This window comes from Phacochoerus africanus, chromosome 6, assembly GCF_016906955.1.
Source record: "Phacochoerus africanus isolate WHEZ1 chromosome 6, ROS_Pafr_v1, whole genome shotgun sequence".
NCBI lineage: Eukaryota > Metazoa > Chordata > Mammalia > Artiodactyla > Suidae > Phacochoerus > Phacochoerus africanus.
Window position 1 is genome coordinate 31,694,076 of NC_062549.1, and position 27,770 is coordinate 31,721,845.

At 36.3% G+C, this 27,770-nt stretch overlaps 1 protein-coding gene across 3 annotated transcripts in view; it reads right to left on the bottom strand.

The window, feature by feature from the left end:
* ZFPM2 (zinc finger protein, FOG family member 2) overlaps positions 1-27,770 on the bottom strand; it is a 482,004-nt gene that overhangs the window by 227,394 nt on the left and 226,840 nt on the right. For all 3 annotated transcript variants that reach the window (XM_047783432.1, XM_047783429.1, XM_047783430.1), the window contains one exon: positions 7,885-8,003. In XM_047783432.1, coding sequence (XP_047639388.1) covers positions 7,885-8,003 — 119 coding nt within the window. The remainder of the gene's footprint in view (positions 1-7,884; positions 8,004-27,770) is intronic.

Genomic DNA, 27,770 nt, shown 5'->3' on the forward strand with positions numbered 1-27,770 from the left:
TTAGAGGAATCAGTACATTTGTCTTCTCTTGGAACAACCCTGCTCTTACGGTTCCCATCAATTCAGTATAAATCTGACTGATCTTATCCAAGAAGTTAATAGAAAATTGCTCACAGTGGGCGACTGCCACCTCAGTTTCCAAGCAGAGACAGATGGAATTTCCCAGATGGTTTGTCACTGGAAAGTGTGATGCTGGATGAGACTTCACAGAAAGCATGGTAGAGCAGAACACCTTCTTGGCCTCCACCCATGTCATAGTGAGGGATCTAAAGTCGATTCTATTACAAACAAATCAAAATTGCCTCAACGGGTTCACCACCTCATCCTCTTTAACTGCAGCAAAGGGTTGCAAATCTTACACTGGAATTAATCAATATTTATCAAGAAGCCATCATGGGCATATCTTTTTATAAGGTAAAAACTGAAGAAAGAGTTATCCTGTTCTATCATATTTTACAATCAAATGAGATTAAGAAAAACATAAATAAAAACAAATTAAACCAACATGAGATGGCATTAACTGGTATTTGTATTGCTAAGATGGGCAGCTGAAGTCAGATCTCAGAGGAAAGAGGAAAAATGGGCATACAGACTTAGGGCGAATACAAGGATCTTGAATAAAGAGAGCTGTGCATCATTCACTGATACTGGAGAAAAATTAGAGGAAAAGATTGATGGACTCATTCTCTAAAGGTTATTTCTTGAGCCCCTGCTATAAACCAGACATTGTTCTAGGTAAGATGGATACAACGATAAAAGATAAATGAGGAGCATTTAGTCTGCAGGAGAAACAAACAAGTAAACAAACATTTGGAACTATGTGATAAATATTCTTCTCCTAGTAAACTTAAAGATCATGGAAATACATGAGGACTAGGTATCTATTCCAGACTGGTGGGTTTAGGGGAGGTCCACTTTGGGGTAACTTAGTTTGAGTCTTGAAGTATGAAAAGGAGTTAGTGTGATGGAGAGGGGCAGGAGGGGGAAGCACAAGACTTTTTAGGATGATACAAGAGCATGGCCAAAAGCACAGACATATAAGAAAAGAGGAGGTTCAGAGCATGATGAGCAGTTGAGGTTGACTGAAATCTACACTGAGAATGGAAAAGGGGTACAAGCTGAGAAGGTGATACCGTGAGGGCCCATTCCCCAAAGGTCTGGGTTCTCGTGTACCTTTCTGGATGATGTTAAGCACACACGTGACTAGTTTTGCTTTTAGGACACACCATGATTTGAGTAAAGAAAAAAGATTTGAGACAAGAAGGAAGGCAGAAAGAACAGTTAGAAGAATGTTGTGATAATCAAGGAAGAAATAACGTAGGTTTCACCTAAACTAGTGGCAACAGGAACAGGAAGAAGGGAACAGCCATGAGAAAGCAGGATTTGTGGTACTTGTTTTCTGGATGTGCTAAGAAGGGTCTTGGAAGATGTTTGGCTTTGACTAGATGACAAAATCAAGGGTGTTAGTTATAGGCAATAAAGGAGAGAGGTGGGGGGGGCTATGTGAGTCAATAGGCATTGGAGATGCGAGAGAAAGAGAGGTGGACATGGGGGCAAAACATGGAATAACTCAAAGAAAGAACTTCTTGCAGAGGCAGGAAAAGAGAGGCAGAGACTTAGGATGAAAGGTGACTAAAATGTGGAAGTCTAGAAGAAGAACAGAGAGACAATATGCGGAAACAGTAAGACACTCTCCTTGTGACTGTTTAGTTGGAGGAAGTCAGCGGGAAAGGCTTGTAAGAGAGTTGAAATGTGCTGTTAGAGAAAGGGTAAAAAGCCAAGGTTAGAGATTTTTTAATTTAAATGTCATTTGTAAATTAGTAGCTGAAGCCCTGCAAAGTGGATAAGCTCCCTGAGGCACTAGGAACAGAGGGAGGAGAGAAGAAAGGCCAGGGTGTTTTGGGAAACACTCACAGTTAAATTCAACAGAGCCAAGACCCAGAGAGACAGAAGTAGGAGAGTATGGTAGTCCTGGGCTCAGATTAGAATGAATATTATAGGAGGATATCATTTACAATGTCAACATCAATGAAAAGAAATATACGACCTAACAAAAAAATCATGCCTCAGCAACATGACAAATTATACCATTGAGATGGTGCAGCTGGGAAGGGATAGGTGGAGTCAGTCTGATTCCTTATGGTAAGGAAAATCAATTAGATCAGATTTTTGTTTTAAAGAGCATTTATTTAATATCTATTATGTGTCAGAGGTAGTGATCTAAAATTGAATAATCATGATCTTTAAAAATCTGTGTCCTCTAGATTCTCAACAATGGATATTACTTTCCAATTGACTGCCTGGTTATATTTTCAAGACTGTCTTGGCATGGCTTTCCCAGACATGTACGCTGAAACTGATTCAAGTGCAAGTAGTTTATTAGGGAGGTGGTCTCAGAAAAATTCAGTAGAGATGTGAAGTAAGCAGGAATGTACAGGAAGCCCATAAAAAGGGTGTTATGAAGTCAACTGGAGCTCAGTTTCACTGGCAAACTCTAAGAACCATGCAGAACACTTCTTATTTATTTATTTATTTATTTATTTTTTAGGGCCGCGCTTGTGGCATATGGAAGCTCCCAGGCTAGGGATCGAATTGGAGATGCACCTGCTGGCCTTATACCACAGCCACAGCAACGCCAGATCTGAGCCATGTCTGCAACCTACACCTCAGCTCATGGCAACACCAGATCCTTAACCCACTGAGCAAGGCCAGGGATTAAACCTTCATCCTCATGGACGCTAGTTAGGTTCGTTACTGCTGACCCACAACGGGAACTCCACTTCTCACATCTCAATGGAGAGTTGAGGATGCAAGGGTATTGATCCACCAACTTCTGTCCATCATTGGTTGAGGGCTACTTTTGGAAACATAAATTCTCCAGCACTTCCAGCTTGCCTGGCTTGCAGGAAGTGTGCTTCTGAGGCTGGGAAAAAGTCCTCAAAGAGAGAGAGATGTTTCCACTAAGCAGCCTTTGATAAGTGAATGATAGAGACATAAAGATAGGGATACATCCACTCTAGGGTGTGTACAACATGAAGCGTGAAGATTCTGGCAATGAATGGGCTCAGAGATTGTTACTGGAAGAGTTAGAACTGAAAGGGGAGAAACAGAGATATCTAAGATGTAAGAGGGTGCCTTAACCACATATCCTAGACCTTTGGAGTCTGTGATGGTGAATGTAGTGCAGCAACGGAGAGGGTGTTTTGGATGAGATTAACATTTGAATCAGGGAATTTTGCGTAAAACAAATTGTCCTCTATAATGTGAGTGGGGCCCATCCAATCAATTCAAAGCCTAAAAAGGACAAACAGACTGGCTTCCCCAAGTAACAAACCTCATCTACACCACAGGCTTTTCTGGGTCTCCAGTCTGCTGGCCTACACTTCAGACCTTCCACTAACCAGCCTCCATAATAATGTGTGCTGGGAGTTCCCATCATGGCTCCGTGGTTAATGAACCTGACTAGTATCCATAAGGACTCTGGCTCCAACCCTAGCCTCGCTCAGTGGGGTTAATGATCTGGCATTGCCATGAACTATTGGCTACAGCTCCGATTTGACCCCTGGCCTGGGAATCTCCATATGCTGCCACTGTGGCCCCAAAAAGACTAAAAAAAAAAAAAGGTATGCCAAATCCTTATAATTAATAAATCTCTCTTTATCTCTCTCCCACTCCACACATATACATGCACACTCTATTCTGTTTTGCAAGAGAACACTGACTAGTTACGTGTCTTTGAAAATAGTCAAATTTAGGCATATAAAATCCCCAAATGCCAAAAGTCTACAGTTTTACCTATTTGATTTGGAGCGTCTTTTCAGTTTTAAACTTGATGGATTTTAATGAATCCATTTTTACAGGTGAATGAGCAGCAACAGTAGTTAATAGTTGGTGATAACTAGAGTATGCTACTTTATTTAGTCTTTACAAAATCCAAATAAGCCAGGTAATATTATTAACCCTACGTTATAGATAAAAGCCCTAAGACAGTATTTGATTGCAATATGGATTCTCAAGTCAGACCGAACCGACCTCAGGCTAGTCACTCAACTTCCCAAAATAGCAGTTTCCTCCTCTGCAACAAAGGAGGAAAAAAAAAATATTCTCTTTGCATACGCTTGTGCAAGAACTAAATAAGATATACAACTTGTAAAGCACCTTGATGCTCATCTGGCACAATGAAAATATTGACTATATGCCGCTGCCATTAAACACCATTAAGACATTACAGCATAAAGCATCTAACAAGACGATGAGGTGTGAGCAAAAGATTATTTATTTCTATGTTCACTGTGTTACATGATTTCAAGAAAAGCATTTTGTCAAATCAATTTGGTGTTTCTAAGTAGCCTATATTTTTTGAAGCATCCTATCTATATCCAAACGCATGGTCTGCAAAGGCTTCCTGCAGAAGGTGGCATATTGCTAATGCACTTCAAGATGGGAACTTGAAAGATATAAAAAGGATTTGACATCTGGCTTGGTGACTCAATTAATTACTGTGTTGGATTAATTAGTGTGCTAGCTCTCTTGAGACAACACCAGAGTAACATTACATTGGTTGGCAAATAAGCATTTTAAAAGAGTATGCTAATACCAAATTTGATTCCTGGTTGGGTAAGGAAGTGTTAGTAGGCTGTATATTTTATGATGAAGAAAGTTTATCTTCCTGATATGAAATACATATTAAAGTATTGTCCAAATTATAAAGTAATAAAATTGTGGAAGTCTCTGAATTAACCAGTAACTCCTGAATCATAATAGGAAGTATCATTACAAATATTTTGCCCAAAGTAAGAAAAAAAAAAGAGTCTACCTCTAAGCATTGCATATTTTCTCCCAGAGATTTTCATAAATTTAGAATTCATGCAAAGAAATCATTAAAATTTTATTATACTAAAATCATGTTGGAGATGCTCCTGAAGAAGAGTGTGGCCTTGTTTTTAAAAATGCAGTTTCTGGCATCAAAAGGCCTGAGCCATTTTTATTTTGTTCCTGTTAATGAAATACGATTTTAAATACAACTGAATTCACAGGTTAGTTTTGAAGAATAAAGGAGCTAATCCATTTCCAATGCTCCCTTGCAGTGTCAAGAATAAGTATGCAGGGTAACTAAGACAACTGTTTTACAGAAGTAACAGCAGTGCCAGCAGTAGTACTAGTAATATTTAATGACATAAAATCAAAAATAAATTCTAGAAGAGAATGCTTTTGCCAGAGTTCCCACTGTGGCATAGAAGGTTAAGGATCTGGTGTTGTCTCTGCAGCCGCTGGGGTCACCGCTAAGGCAGGGGTTTGATCCCTGGCCAATGCCGATGGTTAAGGATCCAGCATTGCCGCAGCAGTGGTGTAGGTCACAGCTGTGGCTCAGATGCCATCCCTGGCCAATATGCTGTGAGTGCAGCCAAAAAAAAAAAAAAAAGCTTTTTCCAAAGAAAAATATTTTTAAAGTATATTTTAGCAAAGCAACTAAGTTTTAAAATAGAGAAAAATGCTATAGTTTAAGGAAGTATCTGGAATCAAATATTTAAAACCTAAATCAAGAGAAGGAAGCTAGGGCATTAAGATTATTTTCTGTTAAAAAACTATTACGTACAATTGGTTTTTGATACTCTAAATAGTATTCACTTATTTCAAATAGTATCAAATGTACCAAAAACTTCATAACTATAAAATTATGATATTAAGATATTAAATGTAAAAAATGCTAAGTATAGCATAAAATAGTTTTAGAGTGGCATAGAAGTATAAAAAAATGATATCATGTGTCTAAAGTTTAGGAAATCATTTCACTGAAAAACTAAACTTCCACAAAGAGGTTTACTGTCCACATGTCACAATTTAGCACATGCTAAAAATGTATAAAAAATTATATACAATGATATTAAGATGAATCAAAATTGCATTTTACAGAGATATTATTTTGATATAATAAAGGGAAAAACATCACATTTTACATAAACAATACCTGCCACTTCAGTAGCAGTACACTTTTGAAGAACTATCAGAGAAATGACTAAAGGTTGTGCTGGTGTCTGATACACAGTGATAAATGAGATAAATCTCTTATTGCCTAAGATGTTTTAATGCTGGATCACCAATAGAAAACCCCAGATGAAATGGCTTTTGAATAGCATTTAATTCAACCTTTGATCTTTAGACAATCTTCCTCTTGCCTTTGCTTGAGAAAGCAAATACTGCTAATACTGCCCTATCAAAGGAATCAAGAGAATAGTCCACTAACACGACTCCACCAACCAGGGGCTGCAGTGTTTGTGGAGCTACATCTCAAGCCCTTTTTGAGGTAGCTGTGCCGAACCACCACAAATTAAATTGCCAGATTATTAAACAGTTAGCCTGGTCTATCAACTGGTTTGGTTCTTGAATACATGTGAACTCTCCTACTTCATCCTTATTTGGATACATGCCTGGATTGAGGAAATAAAAAGCACAACCCTAGGATCTCTTATGTTGTTTAAAAGTTTGATGACATAAATGTTTTACTTATTCAAACATTACTTTTAGTTAAATCAATAACCTCTGTCTCACCCATGTGACACTGAAAAAGCAGAGGTCTACACATACCAGTTTCTTTCATGCAATAACATGAAGATGAAATTTCTTTCACGCAATACATTTAAAAAAGGAAAGCAATGTTACTGAGTTGAGTTCACATATAAAAACCCCACCAGGAGTTTTTATGTCCCCACAGTATAGATGGAGTCATTTAGCAGGCATGAAGCTCTTCCTACATAAATGAATTTAAAGAGAAGGACTTCCATTTCATATATATAATTTCTGGGTCTGCTAAAGAATATAAGACCTTTTTATCCCCAAATTTTATCTCTTATATTATCACTTATAATAGGAGTGAGTGTTACCTTACACGGCAAAAAGGAATTAAGAAAGCAGCTGGAATTAAAGTTGTAATTAGCTGATCTTAAAAAGGGAGAGGAAATTAGATTACCCAGGTAAGCCCAATGTAATCATAAGGGTTCTTGAATGTGGAAGGGGAAGACAGAAGAGACAGAGTCAGAACAAAGATGTGAGACAGACTCAATCATCCTTTGCTGGTTTTGAAGATGGAAGGGGGCCATATAAGCCAAGGGTAATGGACAGTCTTGAGAAGCTCAAAAAGCAAGGTAAACAGATTTTCCCCTAGAAGTTCTAGGAAAAACACTTAGTCCTGCAGTCACCCTGATTTTAGCCCAGAGAGATCCATTTCAGGCTACAAGATGATACATCTGTATTGTTTCAAGCCACAGAATTTGCAGTAATTTGCCACAGCTGCAGTAGGAAAGTAACATTCAGTTAAGAAATGAAGTTTAAAGGTAACCAAATATTCCATTTTCTCATAACTTTTTCAAATGTCAAATCAATCACCTGTCCATATGATCTTTCCTAGAGGGAGATGTCCCGATCTCAGAATTTTTACCAAAAGAGTTAAGAAAAATTATGATGCTGATCACTCATTCTTGCTCTTAAAGGTACAAATAATATCACCAAGGAATAACAAAGTTGTTTATTCCTTGTTCATCATTTATACCTATAATGTATGACTATTAATATGCATCATTTTAAAAATAAAAGCATTTGCATATATTATTAAATATGAACAATATTAGTCTGGCTAAGCAGATAAAGCAGCCTTATAATAAATGGCCTCACTAAACAACCACTTAGTTAGTATGATTAACCTGTTTCTTTCTAAATTCTGCGTATATTATTGTCAGAGGCAAACCACTTGGAAAATACCTCAGTTTAGTGCTCCATGAAAGAGGAAAAACAAACTTGTTTTTAGTGATTTCACTGGGAAGCAAGCAGAGATCTTTTCTGTGCTCTGACAAAGTAGTCAGGGTCAACAATCTCAATACATCCACATACCAAGGAATTATTATTCAGGTCCATCTTCCCAGCGAATGGCCCCCAGGTGGTTCCTACTGGAAGCTGCTGCCGACTCTGAATTTTTCGTTCTCCATCTTTCTGAAACATCTCCAGCTCTCCTGCAGACAGTGAACACAGGCGGAGTTTAGAGTCCTTTCACTGTGCTTTACCAACAGCTGTCTCTTTTTGTGTGTTTGCTTGACATGCACCATATTCTCAGGATTCATATCAAAAGAATTAACCATGTTCATTTGAAAGACAACTGGCTGTGTTATCCTGAGAGGATAATAGAACTTGCCCTTAAATTGTATTCACAGTCCAATTTCTTTCTTGCACCTTTTCACACTTATCATCTACAGAATTCAATTCTAGTTAGCAAATCCTGAAGAATGAGAAATGATAACACGTGCTCAAAAAGCATCGCTCCAATGCCAAAACAGACAAGAAATAGGACAATGACTTAGAGTTAAAATTCTGACATTTGAAAACCAATGTAACTAAAAAATTACAATTAAAGATGTATACCTTAGGCAAGAACTTTAGTGATTTAAGACTCTTGGTAAACAACATTGAACGTTTTTGAAAGTATTTGAAAATTTCTTGAAATTACTACCAGTTTCAGTGGATAAAACAATGACTTAGGCAAAAGGCAGAGATATGCATTTTCTCAAATTAAAAAAAAAAAACTTTAATCAAAGTCATTACTGTTTATATGTGGTACTTTAGGTAAGATTTTATGTTACCAAAACGATTTGGACAAAAACCCTTAAAAAACAGCCAGTTAGGATGATATTCTTTATTTTACTTCCCCCCAATCATTGCTCGGGATCATTAAAGAGAAACAGAAAGTAAAGAGAGTATAAAGGACGAGTTCACCAAATGCTCACTTTTAAGTAAATGAATGGATTAATTTAAAAAATTAATAAATGAAGACTTCAAAATCTCCAAGAATGGCCTAAATATTGTTTGGGATAAACAAAAAAAATCTAAATCAGGAAGTGGAGACCCTCTCTTTAAGTAATTAAATCTATGATTACTTAGGTTCTGAAAGCATTACCATACTATATTATCACAATAAATTTTTAATATTTCAAAACATTAATCTTAATAAGATAACTTATTTTCTAAAGTGAAATTTCTTCCTAGGCTGCTCAAGAGCAGACATAAAAATAGAAGAAATAGAAAGGGAAGAAGTGTGAATGGAAATCCACATAGAAAAGACAGTGTGGAAAGTTCTAAATAAAACAGAATGTATTCAGTAATTACACTTTGCAAATGATATATAAGTCATGGTAGGTAATACAATATGAAATATATGCTTGATTATGGCCTCAGTTTCTTTTCAAGTCAATGACTAAATTTATAAACTTAATCTTGATGCTTTTAAAAGCAACAGCATCAACCTGAGTTCAATTATATCTCTTAATTCTCTATATTTGTGTCACTTCCTCTTAATAGTTACAATACCAGACACCCCTTTTCATGTTTTTATTGTTCATCTTCAAAACCAAAGTCAAAATACATAAACAATCAGCTAAAATATTGTGCAATGGTTAAGTTGTGCCCATTATGAAATATAAACTTATCTGTATGTGAATAATGCAGATGTAATGGGAAAAAACAATTTCATGTTCACAGTACAAAATTTAAATTCAAGAACTAAACCGCCATTCTTCCTTCTTCTCACACTTCCTTCCTCTTCTGCTTGTCAAATACACTAAAAATGGAAGAACTCATTAAACTTATTAAAGATAGACACACACTTCTTACTCTTTTTCCTTGTGATCTATCAGCAGCTAAAGATGATCAGTAATGAGGAAAATGGACCCCAAAAGATTCAATAAGTCTGAGTTTCTGAAATACAGTTTTATAAATAAAAAAACTTTTTTTCCCCTGCTTTTTAGGACTGCATCTGCGGCATATGGAGATTCCCAGGGATCCAATCAGAACTATAGCATCCGGCATACACCGCAGCCACAGCAACGCAGGATCTGAGCTGCATCTGCAACTTACACCACAGTTCACGGCAACACCAGATCCTTAACCCACTGAGTGAGGCCAGGGATCAAACCCGCAATCTCATGGTTCCCGTCAGATTCCTTCGGATTCGTTTCTGCTGCGCCACCACGGGAACTCCAAAAACTTATTTTAAATAACATTGATACTTATGTATCAAACCCTGAAGTTTACTCAGAGTCCAGGGAATATGGAACAACAATCATTTATTTTCTGCATGTGGAAAAATAAACCCATTCCTGACATTTCCCCCAAAAAATGTTTTTCATTCTTGTACAATCTTTTTGATGAATGCATTGGAATCAGAGACTTGTATAGAAAATCCTCAAAGATTGAGCATAGCCAACAATCTGTCAAATGATGTCAAGAAGACTCAGTGGGAAATACCCCTTAATGTATACACACAATTTCATATGTGATAATATGGATATATAAATCTTTTAGATAATTTTTCTATTTGAAAAGGAATTATTTAATTTCTATTGGACAGTTATTTTTCTATCATACTTACATTTTAAACAATTTTTTAAACAATTTACCCTTTAAAGATAAAAACACATTTTGACTCCTCAACCAAACACTAGTTAAGAATGTTCTTTTCTACATAAAAAAAAAAAATGCCCAAATAATTTGCTTGTTTTTACACACTTTAAAAAAAAAACACAAAAAAACCAGCATGTCACATTTCAAGTGATATCAGAGGAATCATGAAAATATTTGAAAACCCTTTAAAAACGTAATTCATCCTCTCTTTCTGCCACTGACATTTTTCATTTGAAAAGGGTTCAGACTCAGTCAAACAGTGACTTCTTATCTATACCTGTGGATTTACAAGCAGGTCTGTCTTTTAATGGATTAAGAACTACAAACTTACGGCAGATCGTGAAGTGATACCCAAATATCTCCAAATTTTTGAGGTGTCTTTGACTATGCATTAAAATTTTAAGCAGGCCAAAAATAGGTTTACAAGCTCTTAAAGATGGCCATAACAGAAAGTCCAGGAACTGTTCAGGCTCTCAAGTCAATCTTTTCAACTTTACTAGACAGACATGCAAATCTAAGTCTCCTTTCTTGCTTATCAAGATGTTAGATGGTATTCTGAGGTTTGCGGAAATCCTTTCTTTTGTTGAAACAGTTAAATAAAAATATTCATTTATTCACAGCAACTTTATAGAAAACTGCAAGCACACTGCAAATAATTAGCATTTATACACTATGAAGGCTACAATTGTTTCATGCTAGCAAGAGAAATAAGATATTGCATAAATGAAAGTTATTTCACTTAACATATATGTTGCTGAAGAGTAAATGCTTTTAATTTTTTCAAATATTAATAAGAGTCATGAAATGGAAGAAATATCATTGCACTAAAAATAAGGTTAACTTTTAGCCCATCAAACAGCCAGCTGAATAGCCGTGAGTAAGTTATATCTTTTCTGAGTCTTTCGTTTGTCACTGTTAAAAGGGGGTTTGCATTCACTTCTACTTGGTGAGGTGTTGGTGACACCATGATTTTCTTTCCCTGGATATGATATGTTATGAGAGGCAGAAAGAACACTGAGATGGTGAGTCAAAGCCCCAGGTCCTAGAACCAGCTTATCATAAAAGGAATGTTTGATTCGAAAAGATCAGAAATTTCAAAATCATAAAATAAAGTTCCCTTCTCACTTGATTTGTTTGTTCTTTGTTTTTTGAATCCATTCATTGGTTTATTCATTCATTTGTGCTCTAATATTTATCGGGTAACTACTAAATGCCAGACAGAGGGTTACAACCAGGCATAAAGCAACAAACAAAACAAGCCTGAAGCCTGGATAAATGTCAAGAAATGTGATCTATAAGGAAGTAGAAGCCATAGAACTTGGGAATTATTTAGAGTTTAGGAATTAGGGAAGGGAAAATTTAACAATGTTCCGGTATCTGGCTCAGGCTATGAGCCAATGGCCATGTTCCTATTGAGGCAGGGTACAGAATAAAGATTTAAGGATGAGGAGTTAGAGCTTGGAAATACTGAGGTCAAACTGGCTTGGTAAAGAGGGCATGAGGTGATTTTGGGTGGGCAGGTATTAGCTTGTGGGATCAGAAGCAAGGTCTTGACTAGAGTCATAAATTTTGGCATTTGTTCACTAATTAGCTTGAGTACGGTAATAAAAGTCATTAAATTGTTGATCCAGGAGAGGGTGTACCATAATAAAATAAAAATAATATATTGGATAGAGTTCTAAGGATCTTCAGCAGGCAGAAGACTGGAGGAGCAGACACAAAACATTTAAGAGAAGTGCAAGAAAAGTGAAAACAAACAAACAAACAAACAAACAAACAAACCTGGATATGGTACCATCACATCTACTATGGTACAAAGGAGGTACCAGAGCATCTGGTGATTGATTGGGAATTTAAAGGAGGAGGGATCAATCAAGCAACCTAAAAATGTATGAAATTAAGAAAAGGACTGAAAACGTTCGTTTTGATGAGTTGGAGACTGTGGGTGTGTGGAGTGAACAGAGTGTTTTAGAAGGGGAGGCCAGCACACACTCTTAATAAATACTCACCATTTCACCACAAAGAAACAGAAGTATTGTCCACACACATCCACCATCACGTCTAACCATTCAGTGTCCGTGATCACATTCCTCCTTTAACAGCTCTATCCAAGATACTCTCTGAATCCTGACTTATCTTTCTTTTAAATAGCTCCTGGATTCACCTTGCTTAGTAACATTTCTCAGTTTTATCAACTCCGATATAGAGGACTCATCGGCCCCAATTCACTCTACACCTCTGATTCAGGCTCCAAATCCCTGCCAGGAGAAACTTATGAAAACGCCACCCTCATCATGTCATTCCTTTGTGCAAGTCCCTTCACTGGCTTCCTTTAGTCATCCCAACTTGAACATTTCTGCCTGTATCCTAATACCACCACAGCATTGCTCCATGGCAGCTGCTTTTCCTTCTGCTCTGCTCTCCAGAATATCTTCGGTTCCCCAGACAAGAAACTCTTCCTTATAGCACGTTCTTCCTCATCTTCAGTTTAACTCCCACACCTTTCTGAGTGTCACTGTTGTTGCTACCTAGCAGGTACACCATTGCCTGGCTGCCCTGATAATGACAACGCCCTCTTAATATTATAAGATCAAATTGAAGGTTATTCACTTTCATCAAATGACTCTGAACTCCAGAAAAAAAAAAAAACTGAGTTCTTCTGTAATTCTCCCATATTTATAGTCCACACAGTTTTAAATTTAATTATTCCCTAGTGGCTTCCCCTTGGTAACTTCTTTTGCCTCAAGAGGAGTATACGCATCTTGTACTACAGGTGTATTTTTAAAATTCTGTTTATCCTATGGTAATTAATTTAGTTTGTGACATGGGGTGACTGCAAAATACAAACGGAACATCATTGATTGGATAAAGATTTTCAGATGTTCACAGGCTTAATTGTGCAGTTAAAGTTGATTTTGAAGACAAAAAGGGGTTAATATATATTTTCTCTTTGTATCACAACTCTTACATTTCATTTGTTCAGCAATTTACTACATTAACTACATTACCTCATCTGTGAAACACGGAGCAGGATGAAAAATAAAGATTTTTTTCTTCTCTGCCCAGTTCATGCTTTGCAGCCATTCTTCAAAAAGAAGCCTTATTTTTAACATGCTGGGTAAGTTCACACAAAATATTTGAGACACATAGGATGGACTAATCAATTTTGGTAAAAGATAATATTGTTAGTGCTGAGGGCTGTTTCTCTTATCTTCTTGATAATGCATACTTTTAAAAGTCTGTGATTACTCAAAGACTTATGATAGCTTCACTTAAAAAAAAAAAAAAAAAGCCCTAAGTCAGAAATCACTACCAAACACACTGCAGCTTTTAAGATATCAACCCACATTTTTCCCCCAAATAAAAGAAATTTACTGATGGAAAGAAATACTTGAAATTAAGAGCAATACCCTCAAATCTTTTTTTATTGAAGGTACTATCAAGACATTGCTTTGTTTCTTTTTAACAGGGTCCTTTTGACACCTCTTTAGAGAGCAAAGTATCTGAAAACTGTAGCACACCAAAGGGGAACAGACAAGATGTGGGCCTTTTAGCATAACTATCAGCAATCACGCTTCAACTGAATTCGGCCTTAAGTTAATGGCGTAAATATACATTGTATTTACAGAACATCCCTTAACTCCAGGCTCAGATTTCATAGAAGGACATGGTTGCAAGTAAATGAGATGACAGAAGATCATATTTCACTTGCTGAAAATGAAGTTGGACTGGTTTGAACTTGGTTTTAAATATATAACCAAATTTTAAAGCAGAGCACATGAATTAACTCATAATGTTTATCAGGCCTTACTACAGCAGAAGGCTATAGCGTCAGAACCCATATTTATATTTTCTTCATGGTTGGAAAACATTATACATCATGGTATCAAACATGGACAGCCCTGAAGTCATGCTGAGTTCAAAAAGCGCTCAAAGATTCTAAAAATCTCAAAACATTTTCAAAGTCAGCCAAGGTGGCTGAAGTATGGCAGAGCTCTTGCTATTTTATGGTTTAACCATTTGACAGCTGCCAGCCAGATACAGAAGAGGGTTAGATGATCATTTTACTGCTGATTATCTTCACAGCCAAACTGCAGCCTTGCCTTTCCGTGTGGGCATTAAAAACAGCATGTTTCATCTGCATTCTAAGACAAATAGTGCCATTTATAGCACGCTACGTTGATCCATTTCAAAGCCTGGTTTGGCACAGGAGATGATCGTTCTTGGTGAGTGGCTACAAATCGCCTTATAGGGATACCTTTTCTAACTTTTCCTTCTCAATTTTTGAGTCATACAGTCATAACACACACTAAACTACAGTTTTGAACATAAACTTGAAATACGACATTCCCTATTCAAGTACTCCAGTCAAACCCTGATAAATCAGGCTGGCCATGCAGTGATCTTATCCCTTCTGACTCTTTAATAAATCGAACCTCGTAAGTTGGTACTGTTGGAAGTTGTCACTAAATGAAATTGTGACCTTATCCGGCGCATGAACTTATCCTGCTGACAACTACATTTATTGTGTGGATAAGAAAGGGAGGGAAAAAAGAGAAAAAGAATAAAGAAAAAAATGAGATATTTGATAATTCTGATCTCAGCCATATGTAACTCTAACAGATGGGATCTTTTTGATGTTCCATTAATGATTTGCCAAAGATGAGGCTCTACTTAGAGAAAAATACTCAACCTAGGTAAGTGCTGGGGGCACTGTAGATGGTATTGAAAGTGCATGAAGAGGTAGTGGGTGACAGCAGCGAATCAGAGGCTATTAGTGTAACACAAAGAGACCTGAATTAGCTTGTAATTGCACTGGAAAAGATAACATAATGGTGGTGGCAAAATAGAAACATTCCCTTTTCATGTGATGCATTCAGTACCTTAAAAACTCTAAAACAAGACACTGGGATTGCCTAAAACCTACATCAAGTTAATTCACCCCATTTCTTAAGAATACAAAACATACCCCTTGGCTATAGTTTCTAAAAAGTCACAGGTATCAATGTGTACGGCATTAAGAAGCAAATTTACGTGCATTTACTACCAAATATTGGCATGTATTTACAAACTCAGGAACCTTTTACTTTATATTCTGTGTGGCTTTAAGGATTAATTCTGAGGCTATTATATGTCTGAATATTCTTTCTATCCATGGACCTATTGATACTTACAAATTATCTTTAAGATAGAAAGATAAAATGTGGTTCTAGGTAGTAATACTATTGGTGATACTATTGGTAAAACAGAAAATCCATGATGTTTTAAAAAACGAAACCATGTCCTGAAATAACTAGAAAATCCTCCACCTGTCTATTCATATACAAAGTAAGTTTTATACACAGAGACCATCTTCAAGATTAGGAGAAAGAGGAGTACCCATCGTGGCTCAGTGGAAACAAATCTGACTAGTATCCATGAAGACGCAGGTTCGATCCCTGGCCTCACTCAGTGGGTTAAGGATCCCGCACTGCTGTGAGCTATGGTGTAGGTTGCAGACACAGCTTGGATTTGGTGTTGCTATTGCTGTGGCTGTGGTGTGTAGGCCGGCAGGTGCAGCTCTGATTTGACCCCTAGCCTGGGGACTTCCATATACTACAGGTAAGGCCCTAAAAAGACAAAAAAAAAAAAAAAAGACTAGTAGAAGAAACTGCCCAACTTTTCCCTTTGTTCTATGGTCTATTTATATGAACAAAAAACCCAGCTCATCCCAGGTGTCTGAAAATAGCCACCTAGAGGGTGACTAGCTCTTGCAAATTTTTGGAAAAGTCACTGGAAGGAGGAGCTGCAGTTTGTGGACACTTTTCAGCTGCTGGAAGGAGGAGGAGAAAGTCAGCAGTCTTTTGCTCAAGAAATCTGGCACAGTATGCTCCTTTGCTGCCAGAAACCCTACCTGACCCTCCAGGCAGCACTCCTTGTTACAGGCTGACCTAATAGCACTTCCTGATTCAAATCTTGAGACCCAGAGGGAGCGTATGCTTTGGGAGGTACAGTCAGAAAAGAACAGCCATGGATGTGAGAGGTCTGGGCGAGCAGACATAGGAAACAGCAGTGCGGGGGCAACGGCCAGGAGTCTCTCTCAGCCAGAGGTCCATAGAAGGGTTAGGGCCTGCCGAGCACTGGTCAGAGAAGGCTTGTTTTCTCCAGGAGGAAAAACTCTAAAGGAGAAACTTTGGGTTAAAAAAAAAAAAAATCAACCTTAAGATCCCATTTGATGAAAAAGAAGCAAGGACTAGCTTTTAAAGAATATTTAAGCCAGAACATCAGTCGTCCTCACTGATATTTAAGGTTCTCAATTTTAGGCAACATTATTTTGGTCTGTTAAAATTGTATGCTTTCTTATAGTTAGACTTAGTAATTTCAAAGAAGGATTTGACACCCAAGGGGATTTTTAACAAGGCATTGCTGATATTTAAACACTACTGCCTTATCAGGTATTTCTTCAGCTTGACACCTATTAACCCAGATACAGCCATGCTTTTAACATTGTGAGATGATATAGATGGAGATGAAAGAAAACTTACTGACAAGCTTTAACAGGTAAACATTCTTAAGCATCAGTTGTGATTAGGATGAGTTTTGCCTGAAAGGAAAGATCTACATGAAGCTCTACTTGGGAGTGGGGAGGTCATTTTTTTGGTCACGATATTAGAGAAACAAAGGATGGTAGAGTGATTTGATAGATGAATAAATAATACGTGGGAAACTATAGCATTATTTGGAAACCTTTACATCTAATTCAGGGAAGTAACAGTGCACTGTGAAGAATTCTCAGCCAATAATAGAAGAAGACTGGAGAAGACCAGTCTGAAACCGATATACCATTATAGATTTTAAAATTTTTATCCAGAAAACGAGCATAATTTTTAAAAAGAGTTTTTTAAAAATAAGTGGAAATCAGAACTATAAAGAGACTAAAATATCAATATGCTACCAATGAATATAGGTCATAGGATACTTGAGTTCACACCTAACACCATTGCCAGTGCATCACACATATTATTGAAGTGTTTCATTAAACCTTGACGTGGAACCCGAAGTTGGGGGGAGTAAGTCTAGCATAGTAATAAACATTAAACATTAATTATATCAACCATTTCATTATCTTATTGTATGACTTCCTCAATAAATATATGTATATATTTACTTAATTTGATAATGCTTTTCATCTATAGAAAGATTTCATATGTAGGTTACAATACTGGCAGAAAGTATTTATTTCTAAATTTGAATTCATGTTGCCGAAAATATTATTAGTTTCAGAAACTACTTCTTAAAATATAATTCGTGAAGATCAAGCAAGTTGCAGTCATTTACTTTAATTTCTGGAGGTTTTTATTAATGCTTATGTAGCTTCATAGCTGTATATATTCTTAAGTTACACATAACTGAAAGAGTCATCTTACCAAAAGCAGCCTCAGTGACACTGGTTTTTTTGGGGTGCTGTAGACAGTCAATCCTTCTGTTTTGAAGGCCTTACTCTGTGATATATTACTCAAAACACCCATCATTAGTGTTATGCTTAAACCCTACCATCTTTTGAAATCTGTCATCTCTTCATGAACATTTCCCTAATTCATATAGTCTCTCCTTGTTAGAAATTCAGGGGTGATATCTCCTTTTGAACTCCCACAGTATTTGGTTTTAGCTCTAATATCCTTTATCACTTTCTTTCTTATAATAGTGATTTATGTGCATTTATTATCTCTGTACATGGAACTTTCTTGATTACTCCACAATGCTTTTACCTAGTAGGGTTGCAGAAAATGTGTATGTGTGTGTGTGTTTACATTTACTCTTTTGGGTTAAATGATTGTTTTTAAAGAAACAATCATTTTTGTACCTTCATAATGTTTTTTTTTCCCTTTATAACGCATATTTTAATAAGAAGTGAGCAGACAGAGTAGGCACTATTTTTTTTTAACCATGTTACCATCATATTCATTGGGTTGGAACTCAAAGCGAATATAACTTATTTAAGTTACAAAATTAGTAGTGAAACTAGGACTCCAACCCTAGTTTTCTGACCCTCTCGAGTTCATTTCACTTTATCGGACTGCCTCTCTTAAAAATTTTTAACAGCTTAACTAGGTGGAAGGGTTGACCTCGAGCCCCAGTATCATTATCAGCAGCCATTAGAGTGGATTCATTTATAAGATTAGCTGCCAGTCAATTTGGAAAGCAGAATGTGAGTGCCTGAAGGATGGGGCCACAGGGCGAGTTTTGAAGGAGGCAAGGTGGTGGAGAAGATTAAAACAAAACACTGGGAAAGCATTAGAGGGGGAAGAGTGACAAAATTATTGTTTGATTATCAGATTCACAATATACTTTTACATTTCTGACCCAGAAATTTCAGAGAGAAGAAATCAAAGATACACGGTTTTAAAACAGTGGAATGCCCCCCACCACTCCCCCTGCCCCTTCCCAACCTAATTCATCAGAGAAAATATTCAGTTATTAAAGAAACTAAAATATAAAAATCAAAAGACTGATTAAATATATTATATCATTACTAGCATAAGAAATAACACAAACATTTCCTTCTAAGAATACAAAGTGTAAAGACATTTTGAATATTACAAAACAACTTCTCATCTTGTCATTTTGTTGACAGTATTTTCTCAGAAGAGAACTTTCTAATGTGAAATTGTACGTGGTGATTGAAAACTAGAATATCTGGTGCTTTCACATTTTTCCACTTGCACAATATTTCTATGTCACACATTTAACAGTCTCAGTGGGTTAAGTGGCTGTATGTTTTACATACGTATATGTTATTCTTCTCTTCAATTCTTCTCTCCTTTTCCCGTGGATCTTTCTTTCCAACATGAATGCATGATATAGAAATGCCAGATCTTGAAGAAGGATGAAAGGAAGGAGGGGAGGGAGGAAGGAAAGAAAGCAGGTATGCAGGCTGGCTGATATTATTACTCCTGAGCGTAGTTTCCATAAACTCAGAGACTGCTGTGCAGTACTAAGGTTTGATTCATTCCTCTACATAGAAGCCACTGCCTCTGAAAACATCATTTCTGTGGAGTGACTTTTAATAGGAAGATTTAAGCATGGCCCAAGAGGCCTACAATAGCTCACCAGGTATTAAACTTTTGCATCTACTCAAATCCAGGACTATTTTTACTCATAACTGAACAGCACTCAACTGAACTTTATTTATAAAGAAGTATTTATTCATTCAAAATTATTTGTTGAACATATAATGACAGGCACCATGCTGGATACTGGAGACAGAAACATGAATTTTATGCTGATCTTTTCCTTAAGTGACCTATTCTGATGGTGGTGAGGTAATAATCACCCAATATATGAAGTTTTTGGTAAAGGAAGGAGATAAAATTTGACTAGATGGAGGAAAAATCTCCTAAGTCAACTCAGAGATCAGGAATGACACCTTAGAGCGAGAAAGCTGGCAAAGGACAGCATAAACCATCCTTTTCCTTTAACAGATCAGAAATAATTTTTCAAAGTTGAACATGATACAATGTTAACATGAACATTTAAACACATTCATTATGTTACAAATAAAACTGTTTGCAAGGCAAAGGCTCAGTAAACTAGAAGGCACAGAGGAGTTAAAATTACTGCCAAATCAGAAGAAACAAATGACTAGAGTTTATTATTAAAAAAAAAAGTTTTAAAACCATAGAAACTGTAACTAACAGTAAAAATTTCTGTTGTTCAATATTGTAAATGTATTAATTTTGGCATTAATTTTAGACAAAAGGGTATTTCTTCAAATCATTGGAAAAGATTTGTAATGTGCCTTCACCTTAAATAATACCAGCTTTTCTTATAAAGTATTTTCAATGTTAAAAAAATGACTCCACTCTTTTTTGCTAATTTCGCATAAACTCCTGAAACCGAGATAATAAAAGTAGAAGCTATCACTTCAAGCAGTACAGTTCCGAGAGCTGAGTTCATCTGTAAGTATAATTTCTCTATAAATGTATGTATCTATCTCAGTTTACAGTGACCAAAGGTAGACCCTTCTCTTTTCACTACTTTTTTTCTTAGCTGCAGCCAGGTCATGCAGAAGCTCCCCGACCAGGGACTGAACCCACAGCACAGCTGTAACCAAAGCCTCAGCAGTGACACTGCCGGATCCTTAACTCGCTGAGCCACAAGGGAACTCGAGGTCCCTTTTCATCACTTGTTCCTATGAATGACCAGGTGAAGCAGTCTATAAACTGTCATCAAATTACAATGGATTGATTTAGGATTTTTCACTTTATGATGATGTGAAAGCAAAATGCACTCAGTAGAAACCATATTCTGAATTTTGATCTTCTCCCAGGCTAGCACTGTGCGGTACAATATTCATACTCTCTCTCGTGATGATGGGCAGTGGCAGTGAGCTGCAGCTCCTGGTCAGCCATGTGACCATGAGGGTAAACAACCATTCTCTACCCATACAACCATTTCACTTTCAGTATAGTATTCAATAAAGTACATGAGATATCCAGCATTTACTCTAAAATAGTTTTAGGGTTAGATGATTTTGTCTAGCTGTATGCTATGGTTAAGTGTTCTGAGCACATTTAAGGTTGGCTAAGTTGAGCTATGACTTTGGGTATGAAATGCATTTTTTTTTGTCTTTTTTAAGGGCTGCACCTGCAGCATATGGAGGCTCTGAGGCTAGGGGTCGAAACAGAGCTGTAGCCACCAGTCTACACCATAGCCACAGCAATGCCATATCCGATCCACATCTGCGATCTACACCACAGCTCATGGCCGGATCCTTAACCCACTGAGCAAGGATCCGGCCATGACTCAGGTCCTCATGGATGCTAATCAGATTTGTTTCCATTGAGCTATGATGGGAATTCCCAATGCATTTTTGTCTTACTATATATTCAATTTACAATGGCTTTATGGGGAATGTAACCCCACCGTGCTCATATCAAGGAAGATCTATGTTCTTTAACAGATGAGCACCTTCAGAATTAATGATGTGATTCTTGATTACAGAATCAGGCACCTGGAAGTGACCACAGTTATCCAAACCACATGTTTGATGCAATGTCAACTGCTTTTCTTTTTGAAAAAAAAAAATCTAGATTTTTTAACATCATTATTATTTGATGACTATATACCAGAATACTCACATAATCAAAATGGTATCAAATTTAAAGGATATTCAGGAGGTCCCTTCATGGCGCAGTGGTTAGCGAATCAGACTAGGAACCATGAGGTTGCGGGTTCGATCCCTGGCCTTGCTCAGTGGGTTAAGGATCCAGCATTGCCGTGAACTGTGGTGTAGGTCACAGATGGGGCTTGGGTTCCATGTTGCTGTGGCTCTGGCGTAGGCCGGCGGCTATAGCTCCAATTCGACCCCTAGCCTGGGAACCTCCATATGCCGCAGGAACGGCCCTAGAAAAGGCAAAAAGACAAAATAAATAAATAAATAAATAAAATAAAGGATATTAATAAAACTCTACCACATAAATGAATAGATGCTGTCTACAAATACCTTTCATAAATAAATATTAGAAGCTAGAGAGTATGTTTGCAATAATGTATATCTGTCAAATATGTGTAAACATGTCCATTGGTGACATCTTCAAAAAGGCTTTAAAAAGAAAGATGTAATGATAACTCTCAATAAGCTATCAAATACATAAGTTATGTCTTATTTTTCCCTCTAGCTTCACTAATTAAAACTATACATAATAAATGGTATTCTCTAGATCCATTCTGGTTTCTTTATATCATTCTTCTTAAATATTATTTATCGGGAATAGAGTTAAAATAGGATAGATACTGAATTGTGGAAATAATAAGCACAAGTATTAACTAGAGTTAAAGTAATGGTTTTCCATTGCTAGGAGTATAGTTCTAAGCACTTTACTTTCAATATGTAATAATATCTTCTTCCCCAACTAAATGCATGAGTGTTCCACAATTTTGAATTTTCTTATATGATGAATCTGACCAACACAGGAAACTATGGTACCTTTATGAGCATACTGCATACACTGATAATAAGGAGATGACCAATGGTACATTACTAAATTAAATTTGACAAATTCTTACAGTGATTTCATAAATCATTAACAGTATGAATCTCTCATTCAATAATCCAGATGATATGAGAGAAAAACATTTACTATCCTGAGTACCAGCTTGCATTCTTGGTGTATCCATTGACTCGCTGCTACTTCCCCGGGTATCAATTTAATTTCCTAATTGTCCCTCTTAAGTTTGTTGTGACCATGAGAACAAAGAGAAGAAAGACTCAATACAATGTGTGGCACAAAGAAAGTGTTAAATAAATGCTATAAATTTTTATCTTAGTATTTTATAATTAAAAATAATCAAGAAGGAAAATGAGATATACGGATTAAAAACTGCTTGCATTCCATATGCTAGATTTGCTTGATAATCACAATTACTTCAACTAAGACTAACTTCTACCCAGAACCATTTGCCTTCTAGATGAAGAAAAAAGGGAGGCATAAAAGATCATATCAAATCCAAAAGATGACAGGATAGCCCTGGAGGTAACGGATAGCTTCTGCCTATAGTAACCCCACACTGGTATTTCCTTTTCACTTTGTAGCTAAGCCAGGCTAAGGTATGTAGCTGTGAAGTTTAACATCAAAGGTGAATCACCCATTCCACTTCTAGATAGCCAGGATTAAACTTTCCACTGACAGTATCTTGACATTACGGAATTCCAGACAAGAAAGAATAAGGAGCATGTTTATACCTTCATGGGGGAAAAAACAAACATACAAACCCTTGAACAACCATATTTAAAATGATGGAAAATACATATCCTACATAACTGTCTATCAATAGATTTTTTTTCATTTCCCTCATCAAATATTCTCAATGACAAAATTATCAGGATAAAATCTGTAATATTTATTGAGTGCTTATTTTGTGCCAGATACTGTACTGAGTCCTTTACCTAATGGTATCACTTTCACTACTTAGGAGGAGCAGTTGGAAATACATTGATGCCTATGGTAAACCACTTAAATGAAAGTAAAAGCATCTTTATTAGTCATCATAATCTTTTATTAATTTTTTGAGAATATTGGTCTTCATTTTTTCTAATTATTTAGGGTAGATCTATATATTATCTCCTTTTCCCTTTTAACTCAATAGAACACTTTTACTCAAGCTGTTGCAATTACATGAGTCACAACAGATAGGAAGAAGTTGATCAAGATTAAAGAATCACTGCAATCATCCACCATATGAGAGATGGGTACTGGGAAGAAACAAGTCCCTAGCAAGCACTGCTATACTGAATAACAATGATTAAACGTATAATGGACAATTAGATTAAAGTCAGGACAATCCTAATTTCTTGATGGGAAAGATGGCAGTATTCCAAATATAAACAGATACTCCCTCCAATATTCCTTCGAAAATATTACATACTATAATCCCTCACACTTATGTAGATCTCTTTATCAAAATCAAAAGTTATACCTCAGCCAAAATCCTGTGAAAATGCAGATTTATTATGATCATTACTACCGTCATTGTGTCTGGTCGTTCTGACCAACAATTTGAACTTCTAAAACAAGGATATGAAACCTAAATAAAGCATATTTTCAGGAAAAATAGTAGTTTTGAAATACATTATTAATTTATTCTTTTGAATTTTCAAAACCAACAAAGTATGAAAAAAAACAGTTACTACACAATGACTACATCTATCACTACTTATTATAAATCCATGTAGTTCAGGAAAGATTACGGTTCTGTAAGCAAGCTGTGGGACAAGCATGTCGTTTATTTCATCCTAATAAATTCATTTTTGATTCATTTCCTGAACAAACATACAATAAGCATCACTTTTATGTATGCCCCTTTGTGCATTGGGGGATTACATTCCTTAAATAATTTTGCTCAACTAAAGATCATCAAGTCAATTCCTCAAACTCCACTTGTGTCTACAATAAAGCAAACACGTCTACCTTTATATTTAATCACAACCAGATGAGCCATTACACCTCCTTTTCTCCAGAACATGAAATCAGAGGACAATGTTTTTAGTTTCAGCTTCATTATACAGAATTATAATCAAGCTGGCAGGACCAGAGCTAAAATTTGAAACAAGAGCTAGAAGCAAGAGAATAATATAAACAAGATTTGAAATGAGACCACTTAATAGAATAAATTCTGAAGCACTTAAGAGAAATTAATTTACATACACACAATGCAATTACAAGACAAGAAGAGGCCAGCATCATTAGGGCAGGGTGAAAGAAGACTCCAATTACAAATCATGGTGATCCCCATTTGACCTCACTCAGAATATTGCTTGTCATAAATACATTCTATGTACAAAATGAAAAATGACAGAACTTCATTTCTTTTGTAAATAGTCTAATATGCATATTAGGACTGATTATCCCCTTAAAATAGTTAAGACTCTTGAGGTTTCCTTATTTCTACAATTAAGAAATGTATTTTGAGAACATGGAATTTTGTTTCAGAATTTTACTATCTGAGAAACCTAAAGGCTCCAGGTTATGTAACTCATGGAAATAAGTCATAGAAGTACCAAAATGGACATGAAGATGCAGTTCTCCTTTTTTTTTTCCTTTTTTTTTCTTTTTTTCTTTTTTTGGTCACTCCATGGCATGTGGAGTTCCCTGGCCAGGGAACAGATCCAAGCTGCAGTAAACTAAGCTGCAGCTGCGGCAACACCAGATCCTTAACCCATGGTGCCAGGCCTGGGATCTAACTTGCATCCCAGTGCCCCCAAGATGCTGTCTATCCAGTCGTGCCACAGCGGTAACTCCCAGAATGCCTTTTGATAACCAGTCACTCCTGATTAGAATTATTCATACTCTCTTTTCTTCCTTTGCACCAACATCATCAGAGTACCCACCACAGTGTAGCATGTGCATGTGTATGCCTGATCAATGTCAGGATGTAAGGATTTCATAAATATTATTTGAATTCACAGAAGAAGGAAAGAGGCAGGAAGGGAGTGTAGAATGAAAGAGAGAGTATGAAGATACTATTTGCAAAAGTATATAGAGTGACATCAATTATACAGGATAAGATGAACATAAAAGTACAAATGAAGGAAAGGATACATCACTTAAAAATTAGAAAACAAAGATTGCTTCTTTTATACTCTGTTAATAGTTTTAATGTCTTCCAAATATGTAAATACAAAAATGATTTTAAAAAGAGAAAGACTGGAGTTCCCGTCGTGGCGCAGTGGTTAACGAATCCGACTAGGAACCATGAGGTTGCGGGTTCACTCCCTGGCCTCACTCAGTGGGTTAATGATCTGGCGTTGCCATTAGCTGTGGTGTAGGTTGCAGACGTGGCTCGGATCCCGCGTTGCTGTGGCTCTGGCGTAGGCCTGCGGCTACAGCCCCGATTCGACCCCTGGCCTGGGAACCTCCTTATGCCTGGGGAGCGGCCCTAGAAAAGGCAAAAAGACAAAAACAAACAAACAAACAAACAAAAAACAAAAAAACTACAACAACAAAAAAGGAAATGGAGGTAAATTCTTAAGAGGGTTTTAATCCAGGAGGTTCTTATTTAACTTCTAGTCATGGACATGCAAATCAAACTAAACAAAGAGTCTACTAATGTCACTAAAATCTTTCATTGGCTTTAATTATGTATTTCAATAGATCACTAGTCAGTAAACATCTTTTTGGACAGTAGAAACAGGCTAATGGACTGACTTCCTGAGAACATTTCTAGATAGATAGATAGCAAGATGGCTAGCTAGCTAGATAGGCAGATAGATAGATAGATTTGACACACAGACATCCACTCAGACAAGTACAAGTAAACCTGGAGAAATCAGAGTAAGACAGGGTTGTATCAATGTCAATATTCTGGTTTTGATATTATACTAAAATTTTGCAGGGAGTTCCCATCATGGTGCAGCAGAAACGAATCCAACTAGGAACCATGAGGTTGCTGGTTTGATCCCTGGCCTCACTCAGTGGGTTAAGGATCCGGCTTTGCTGTGAGCTGTCGTGTAGGTCGCAGACACAGCTTGGATCCCACGATGCCCCCTTGGATACAGGCTGGCAGCTGTAGCTCCAATTAGACCCCTAGCCTGGGAACCTCCATATGCTGCAGGTGCGGCCCTAAAAAACAATAAATAAATAAATAAATAAATAAATAAATAAATAAAATAAAATAAAAATAAAATTCTGCAAATTGTGACCACTGGACAAAACTGGGAAAAGTGTACAAGAAATCTCTCTGAATTATTTCTTACAACTGAATGTAAATCTCTAAGTATCTCAATAACAATTTCAGCTAAAATATGGTTTTATAACTGAGAGTGCTTAATTACAGAAAACAAAGCCAACCAAGTGAATTTAACCCATTCCATTACAGAAGGAACAATCAGCAACTGAAGCAAGTATACAATCTACATATTTAGGTATTAAACAATTATTAAGGAGAGAAATTATCTGAATATGCATATATTCAATTGATAACTGAAGAGCTGAAAATAAATAAATGACATTTTTCATATTTATTGCTTATTTGTAGAACATCAACTATAATACTTGGAACTATCAATAAATAAAAATTGATTATAACAGCTGTCAGAAAATAATTATTTTTCATATAAGTTTGTTTATTGCATAAATAACAAAGTATTCCTTTTCTGGAATCTGGTTTTATTCCTGTTGAATCTGACAAAAACGGTTTTTGACTTTTTCAAAATACTAATTTTTGAAATATTAACTATAAATTTCTCAATATATAAAAAGACCTATTAATAATACTCTTTTTAAACTTCAAATATTAGTTTGCTTTTGGAAAAATAATTTACGCATTTACAAAACATTAGCAATTTCTTCAAAATGCAGGTAATTTAAATGGCATTTGGTGTCCATTTTCTCATCTGTTCCTTTTCATGAGATTCAGATGCTCTACTAAGGCAGATAAAGTCATTACAATACTGCAATAAAATAGTGAAATATGAGAAATACACTGCTAAAATGGATTTAATCTGCTACACTGTTTTAAATGGAAATATATTGTAAGATTATACATTTTCTAAAATGGCAACACAGATATTACTGCTCCCTGGTGAAAGATACTAAAATCTCCATTTATTTGGCTGGTGTAGGTATGGCCTTAGGTGTACACCTACAAGTGAATTAAATCTAATTGCTTATTTTCAGTTTCCTTGGAAAGTACTGCCTTTAAGCAAGATGTAAATGCATTTAAATGGGTATGTTCATCTGAAACTCTGTTCAATAAGTCAAGTGTTTCTTGCAATATAAAGATTCTTCTTTGATCCAGGATATTCATGATATTTCACTTAAAAGTACAGCCACAGCATGGTGGAATTG